The sequence below is a fragment of the Microtus ochrogaster genome, unplaced genomic scaffold, assembly GCF_000317375.1.
Source record: "Microtus ochrogaster isolate Prairie Vole_2 unplaced genomic scaffold, MicOch1.0 UNK120, whole genome shotgun sequence".
Taxonomy (NCBI): domain Eukaryota; kingdom Metazoa; phylum Chordata; class Mammalia; order Rodentia; family Cricetidae; genus Microtus; species Microtus ochrogaster.
The window spans coordinates 361694-370604 of record NW_004949218.1 but is presented as its reverse complement, the minus strand read 5'-3'; the positions used below and the strand labels follow the sequence as shown (position 1 = coordinate 370604).

At 39.0% G+C, this 8911-nt stretch overlaps 1 protein-coding gene across 3 annotated transcripts in view; it reads right to left on the bottom strand.

Moving 5' to 3' along the window:
* Nucleotides 1-1039: 1039 nt before the first annotated feature.
* Nucleotides 1040-8911, bottom strand: part of Skil (SKI like proto-oncogene) — a 30622-nt gene continuing 22750 nt past the window's right edge. For all 3 annotated transcript variants that reach the window (XM_026778274.1, XM_026778275.1, XM_005371678.3), the window contains exons 5-7: nucleotides 6376-6605; nucleotides 5962-6186; nucleotides 1040-5269 (exon numbers count right to left, since the gene is read on the bottom strand). In XM_026778274.1, the coding sequence (XP_026634075.1) occupies nucleotides 5111-5269; nucleotides 5962-6186; nucleotides 6376-6605 (614 nt within the window). In that variant the 3' untranslated portion in view covers nucleotides 1040-5110. The remainder of the gene's footprint in view (nucleotides 5270-5961; nucleotides 6187-6375; nucleotides 6606-8911) is intronic.

Genomic DNA, 8911 nt, shown 5'->3' with positions numbered 1-8911 from the left:
TGTGTCTACACGTGCCACAGAAGGGACATTATGCAGTGTGGCACTCACCACGACTCTAGCGACCGCTGTCTGCTGAGTATGAGCTGGAATCAGTGACCTAATTCTTTTATTTTTGTGGGAGAGGGGAGAGGAGTTGGTTTTTGGTTTGGAGACAGGGTTTCTCTGTGTAGTTCTGGCTGTCCTGGAACTTACTCTGCACATCAGACTTGCATCAAACTTAAGAGATACACCTGCCACTGCCCCCAAAGTGCTGAGAATAAAAGCATGTGCCACCCCCACTCAACTTGTGACCCATTTCTAACACACAAGGAGAGGCAAGTGACTGAGTGACTTAGAATTTTGGTCAAAAGCAAACAGCAGCGTCGCTTTCTTCCCGGTCACTTATTTGCATAAGTCAGGTTCTACACTGCTATGCCATCAAGAGCCGCAGACACATCCCCGTGTAGAGGACTGCCTGTCAACACCCACATGCACTCACCTAAAGCAGGCCCTCCAGCCTAGTGAAGCTCTGACAACATCCTTTTGGGCCCCAAGCCAAAACATCCAGTTCACCTATTCTTTGACTCTCAGAAACTGCCTGTTTGCCCTGAGTGTGTGGTGCTAAGAAATAACGTGCCAGGGACTTGGGGCGATGTTAAAGCAAGGGTGTGAGTGGCCCAGCAACAAAAAATAATAATAAAAAAAAAAATCACAAAATGCTGCTGGGCATTTTCAACACCTGAAGTATTATATAAAAGTATTAAATGTTCCATGTTAACCTGTGCATTATGAGTAAGGTACAGAAAGAGAAAAATGGGGGCTGGAGGGACAGCTAGGCAATTAGGTGTACTTGATACTCTTTCAGAGGCCTCCAAAGTTCCCAGCACCCACCCCAGAACCACCTCTCCAGCCTTCAGGGGCATCAGTCATCCACATGGTAAACATACATACACACAAGCACTCACAATTAGAAACAAATTTATTTAAAATTAAAGGAAAATGTCCATCTTAGGGGAGCAAGAAAGTTAGCAGTTAATACTGAGACGACCTGAACCAAATCTCATGGGCATTAAAAGCTTTTATTGGAAATATCATCCACCATCTATACAAGTTATATACAAGGCATGAAAATGGAAAACAGCACAAAATACAATTGAGGTATAAGCTAAGAGCACAGTATGTCATGTTTCAATAAATATAATCCAAAATTTGTAAACTAAGTAACCAGATAGATGAATCTTATTTCTTTTTTAGTAAAACCATATAAAATATTTATTTCACGTGAGGTAGAGGACAGTTTTGTGTGTCATGTAATGCAACCAACCACAGCAATTTTAATCGTAAAACTATACACACTGGCAAAATTACCAGTTGAATTATGCTCAATATAGTCAATTTGCTTCAGTAGTTGCAGAAGGGACCATTCACTTACTGCCTTCACAGGTTAAAACTGAGGAGTAATTGAAGACTGTTACATTGGCTTAAAATTACCAATATAAGTATTTCCAGCAAAAAGCTAATGGCAACTACATGTATCACAAACTCTAACAACTCAAACGATGTCCTAGGCTTAGCAATTATTTTAGTAGGGTGTTTTCATGAGAATTAAACGTGCTGTGCTTTCTTTTTTTTCAAGTGAGGTATCTATATTGAAGAAAAAAATCTTATAAATTCCTTTTATAACTAAACTAACTTTAAACACTATTTTGTTTTCTGGGCTTAATTTTTAAAATGTTTTATATTTGATTACTTCCTAATTTCAAAACAGTTAACACTATATATGACACTTAATTCTATTTCTAAACAAGCTTCAAATTGTATATATTTTTAAAAGCCATTTAAGTGGGAAGATTAAAAAAGACTGTCCTTTCAAACAAGATACAATACAAAATACCCATATGTTTTTCTTCCAATAGTGGAAATGCTTAAGTATCTTACACTATAGAAAAAGAAAAAAACTAAGTTCTGTTTAAATATCTCAGTTCCGCAAGGATAGTATATAACGAGCAGTTCATATCACATATTGCTGATTGCTTCCATGAAACCGTGAACAAGTAGGTCCAAGAGCAGGATCAGATGGACATGATGAACACAATTTGTCATCAGTTTGGAATGCCCTGGCCTAAGGATTAAATGCACAACAGACAAATAGAAACTAACGTTCTTACTGACCCACTCAAAGCATAACACATTGAGCACACCTTCTAGAAGTAGATCCGAGCCCTGCAGGACCAGCTTCGCAGCTGTTCCTAGGGAAATACCTTGGGCACGTTTCTTAGTACTTGTGTTTCCTTTTCATTTTGCAAACAAGCCAGACACATGGAGAAACTGGCTGCTCTGATGTGACTTTCAAAGGACACAGGAGCCTGCGAACCAAGTGCAACCCACTGTCTCCCTACTCCAGTCTGTTTATAATTCACTATGTACAGATGAGTTTTCCCATTACTCCTTCCCACCCCTGTACAAAAGATTTTACATATAAACAGGTTATATATTAAATGTTATAAAATTAGCTCAAGAAGCATAAAACATCCTTATCCTCAAAAACACAAGAAATTCAAGCAAAAGAATATATTTCAAAAATATTAAAGCCCAAGCCAAACCTAAGTTGTTGGTCAAATCTTTTGGTGTTCAAAAGTCCTGATTGATTGGCAGGTGGTGAGTCTCCTTGAGGGCAGCAGTTCCCACACTTGGACCACAGAGAGAAACCATCACCACCACAGCAGGCATCACTCGCCGTCTTTCCTAAACTCTAGAAACTCTGCAGTTCACTCCTAAACCCAGGTTTTCAGAGCACATGGTCTCCTTTCTTCCTAACAGAACATAGAGCCTGAGGAAGTATCTGCTTGCCTAGTAAGCTTGACACAATGCACAAGACCGAACACCAGAACGAACTTTAAGATAGCAACCAGCACACAAACTAAGCATGCATAAAATAAGTCTCCTATGGAAAGTTAAGCAGAGGTCACTTTGGGAGTATGACAGAGTTTCAATTTCCTTTTCAAGCTATATGGTGCAATGTAACTTAAAGTTACTTTCAATAGTAGTAGGTATAATATTTACAGCTGATTAAAATTATTTTCAAGGAAGTTCAGACAAAAAACTATGGCACATCCTTTCATCTTCTGGAAAGTAAAGGCTATGCTAAACAATGTCATGAGGCCAAGTTTCATTCAAAGACTAGAAAAATTACATGTGCTTTAGTAGCACGTAAGTAGAAGAGTTTTGAGTAATCAGAAAAATAAATGGTGTAAGTTTGCCTCCCACATAGCCCAGCTGCGCTATAACTGACAACTAAGCTAAAGCTATTTTACAAATGTGTGTGATTTTTCTTTCCCCAGATCTAAATAAAATGACATATATGGTCCCTGTGCAATTTAACATCTGTTTCTCCTCAAGGAGGTTACAAAAGTCAACACATTAAATTATAAAGCTAACATAGAGGAGTAAATCCACATTTCGGTCAAAATGCATTTAGAAAGCAAACTCCCTTTTAGAAAAAGTTGCTTTTATATGTATCAAGAAACATGTATGAAGAAACGAAAGAGCAGTGACAGCCTTAACTCTTAAGTTATTCCTAAGCACAGACACCAAGTCCCTTCATGTAGTGACATGAGACAGCTTGGGACACACAAAACTGAGATGAAGATGCAAATGCTTTCAGGAAACCTCCCTAAAACCACACATACATACACACACACACACACACACACACACACACACACACACACACAGAGCCAGGTGTGGTGGGGCCCACGCCTGTAGATCCAACACTTGGGAGGCAGAGGCAGGAGGAACCCTGCGATTTGAAGGGGAAACAAAACAAAAAGAAAAACCACAATGCTCTTAGAATTCTCCCTAGTAAATTTCAAGCTGAGCATCAACTAATGGGAAAGCCACTGGTCAAAAATAACAGACTTTAATGTGCAAAAAAATAAAAATAAAAGTGCAAAGGCTGCCCTTCCCCAAACCACGGAATTCATTTGTCATCTAAAGTTCATCCAAAATTCCTGCTAGTAGCAGATACTTCAAGGGTGGATTATTAAGCTATCAGATATTATTAGCTGATTGTAAATTCCTGATTTTAAGATTAAAGAGTCATAATGGTTCATTCGTGCAAGTTTTAAGGTAACATTTAAACATACAAGAGTCCAAAATAACCTTCAAGATATTTAATATTTTATAATTTAAAAGAAAAATCCATTATATAAATTTCAGTAAGACCCTTTATAAGACTACATATAAAAACTGTACAAGAGGAACCAATGTGCATCAGTGGGATCCGTTTTCCTCATGAAGATGAATATTCTCACACCATTAACAATAAAAGTTAAGCAATCATTTTAATTTTCTTAAGTCACACACACATATCTAGATATAGCCACTCTTAAACCAAAAGACAAATTACAACTGCTCTTGTGTGCAGCATGAAGGTACAGCAAAGCATGCTCCCCCACAATGTACACTGGGGTGGTACTATCATTCCATCAGTAAGATTCCTCTTAGGAGGAACTTCATTCCACAACCTGAACAAAATAAACACAAACTTGGTATATAAAAATGAGAATATCCCAGCACTCAAGAGGCAGAGGCAGCTGGATCTCTGAGCTCGAGGCCAGTCTGGTCTACAGAGTGAGTTCCAGGACAGCCACGGCTACACAGAGAAACCATATCTTGAAAAACTAAAAAGAGGAGATTCTGTAATAAGAATAAGATATTCTGTAATGAGAAGGAAGACACAGAGTTGGCTGGCTCTGTATAATAAACATTACCCTGTATCTAAGCTCGAGACTGAAATAAGCATACAAAACTGACATTGCTCTTTTCCACCACATAGTGCAGCTGTGGAAAGTATGTAACTGTTGGGCTTGTCTCAGAAATACAGGTAGACTGTCCACAGACTGAAATCACATAGGTTAGCATTACCAAGCTGACTGAAAAATGTACAAAGAAGCAAATGTTCATTCATTTAGAAAACGGAAAAATTGATGTACTACTAATCTTTGCACTTTGCTGCCCTACAAATGAACAGAATGTCTAGTTATCTTCATTCATATAAGATGATAAAATTTAATTTCCAAAGCAAGCAACAAACATAAATCCCTGTCAACCAAATACAGAAGCATCTCTTCTACTCCTTGGTGGTCTTTGACGATTTCACAATCTGCAACTTCAGCTCTTTTATCATCATCTCTAACTTCTGTCTCGCCTCCCGCTCTTGTCTGAGTTCATCCTGGAGTTCTTGCCTGTCCGCCTCAGCATGGTCCAGTCTCTGTCTCAGTTCTGCCAACTGTAGATTTAAAAGACTGTTAGTTTCCATCCCTTTGATTATTTCCATTGAATCATCTTACCGTGGTTACAAAACAAACTGCCATTTGCTTTTACAAAATGAACTATGTCCATGCACACCTCAGAACACCAGTCCTTTTGACATCTGACATGACAGTGAACTGCAGGAACAGAGAGGAACGAGCATGCAGCATGTCCCCCCCCGCCCCGCAAAGTCTTCTAGCTCACTCCGACTCTCTCCACAGCTGCTATGATAATGTGCTCATCTCCTCCATATTTGTGATAACAGTAACAGAATTATTCATGTTTGCTAATTTGGAACAAAAACTCATCGTACTATATCAAAATAACAAAAAAACTATATTCTAATTATGTTTATTCATCTATATGGTGCTAGAGATTGAACCTAGGGTCCTATGCATTTTAAGGTGTTTTAATACTCATCTATATCCCTAGCCCAAAAAGATACAAACTTTACATACAGACAGTAATTACTAAATTACAGAATCCCAATAAAAACTGAAAATAATAAAGGTTAAAAAAAAATCTTACTGGAGCCAAATGTGGGGGTATATACCTTAAATCCCAGCATTCTTAGTGGGGAACATAAAGCTGTATTTAAAGTAATTTTCCGTTCTGAAGCCTGGCCCGGGAAGCGAGTGCCCACCCATGCTGAGTGACCAGTGCTCTCACCTGGGCTGCATACTCGGCCTCTTTATCCTTCTCCAAGTTTGAGTCACAGGTGCATTTCTGCTTCATCACCTGCTCCAACTTCTTCTCTAAGTCTCTCTGTTCAATATAAAATTCCTCCATCCTCTGAGCATGCTCATTCTGCAAAGACTCAAGCTCCTTCTGTAGATTCTGCTGCTCTTCAGTGAGCTCCTTCATCGCCTTAGAGCTGCTCAGCATATCCACTTCCTGTAACATAGCGACAACTCCTTATTTCCATCCCCTCAGGAAAACCTAAGTCAGCTATGCAGCATGCCTACAGAGAAGTGCCTTCTTAGCATAGAACTACACCACCCTGAGTCCATCTGCTGCATCGCATTCTGACTTTCTCAACATTAAAAACTATCATAATAAGGACTATTTCTTAGGTCAATTTACCATCTGAAGCTGTTGCTTCTTCTGCAGAATTGAATTCAGCTTCTCCTGCTGTTTTACATAGGTTCTCATCACTTCTTCCATAATCTTTCCCTTGTCGTCCTCACAAGTAACATCTCTGACCAGAAACGGAGACGAAGCTTCAGCATCAAGCTTGCTTATATCTCTCACTAAGTTGCAAACAGCAGGCTCAGATTTCTTTTTATTCACAGAATTATTTGAGATCAATGGATCTTTGGAAAGAAACAGAAGGGGAAAAAAAGTATTAATATCAATGGCAAAAAGTCCCTGGAACAATCCATAAGCAAAATTCAGAAACAATTTCATTTCTAAATCACCCAAAAGCAGTAAGATACTTAGGGAGAACATTAACAAAAGCGCCAAATGCATACAACGACAATTGCAATGCTCATCAACTAAAAGGCTTTACCTACTCAGTGTACTCCACATCAAAACTCCAGCTCTATTTTCAGAGAAACTGCCAGCTCATTCTGAGATTCACATTTAAATGTGAGAAATTCAAAACTGCTACAACAATCTAGAAAAATAGTAATAAATGTGGAGGGCTCACAACCCCCAACTTCCTATCTTCCTACAAGCTACAGAAATCACAACATGGGTCAGGTAAAGTGCTTGTCACTTAAGTGAAGACCTGAGTTTGAATCCCCAGAATCCTTGAGAAGCTATATGCACACTGGCAAAAAGAAAGGCAGATACAGACGAATCCCAGAAGCAAGAGAAAATTAACAAAAATACTGCCCCAAAGTGGAAGGTGAAGGCAATACCCAAAGTTGTCCTCTATCCCCCACATTCCTCACACACAAATGCACGCACATACATGGTGTAGGAGGGTCTTCTTTCTGTGTTGCTTTCATTGGTCAAATAAAGAAACTGCCTAGGCCTTTTGGTAGGGTAGCCCTTAGATGGGCGTGGTAGACAGAACAGAATTCTGGGAGGAAGAAGAAGAGGCCATGGCTCTCCTCTCCGAGATGGATGCTGGTTAGATTCATGCCGGTAAGACACAGTCAAGTGGCGATACACATTAATGGAGATGGGTTAAATTAATATGTGAGAGTTAGCGAACAAGGGGCTGGAGATAATGGGCCAGGCAGCAATTTAATTAATACAGATCTCCATGTGATTATTTCGAGCATAAGCTAGCCAGGTGGCCAAAAGCTAGGCGGCGGGAAGCAGCCCACGTTCCTTTTATTACACATACATGTACACAAACATACATTGTACATACACACACAATCAAAATTGTAGTACTGACACAAGACTAGATATTGAAATCAGGAAAAAAGAATTCAGAGTCCAAACGCTCACTTTAATAGCATATATGCTAAAAGCAGAATGATTCAAAATTAGACATGGGCTCTGAGCAAGGACGACATGCAAACTTGTGAAGCATTCCCTATTTTTAGAGCAAAGTATAATGATGAGTATGTATGAAAATATAATAATGGACCCTAGTATTTTATGCTAACTTAAAAAGCTAACAAAAAAAATTTTCAGAATCCAAGCCAGGAATGGTGAATGACACACACCTGTGATCCCAACACACAGGAGACTGATGTAGGTTACAAGCTCAAGACCAGCCTGGGCTACCAGTGAGGTTCTTGTCTCAAAAGACCAATTCCCAAGAATTCAAGAGTCCAGAAAGAAATCCATACATTCATTAATTGCTGTTATTATTGTTCCAAGACAATTCAATCAGGAAAGAAACAATTCAAACAAGAAAGAACAATCTCTTCACCAAGTGAGCAGCAGTACTAACATGTTAAGAAACAAAAGTGGGACTCCCCACAGTATATAAATAGTAATTCAAGGCCAGGAAGTGGTGGTGCATGCCTTTAAACCCAGTATTCTGGAGGCAGAGGGAGGAGGATCTCAATGAGTTCAAGGCCAGCCTAGTCTACAGAGCGAGTTCCATGACAGCCAGGGCTACAGAGAAATACTGTCTTGAACGCCCCCCCATGGTATAAATATTGATTCAAAATGACCTAAATGTGAGATTAAAGAATTAACTAAGAGCTGAAATCATTAAGTATACATCTTCCTGGCCTTGGACTAGACAACGCTTTTTTATGTATGATACCTGAGGTAAGAAGGCAAATTAATCAAACTGAATTGCATAAAAACTGTAACCTCATATGCTTTAAGGATCAATAAATAAGAAAGTGAACGGGAACTTCAGAATGACAAATAGTATATCTAATAAGAACCAAATTATAAAATGAGCTCCTGGAACTTAACAGGAAAGATACAACCCAATTTAAACACAAGCAAATTGGACTTTTACCTCAAAATATCCAATGTCCAGAAAAATCATAAAAAGATTCTCAACTTTATCTAAACCATTAGGAAATTACAAACCAAAATCACATACAACACTATACTATAACCACTGCAATGCCTGCACCCAGGACAGTAACACATGCTGACACAGATGTACACTATACCATAACCTCTGCAATGCCCGCATCCAGGACAGACAGTAACACGTGCTGACACAGATGCACACTATACCATAACCTCT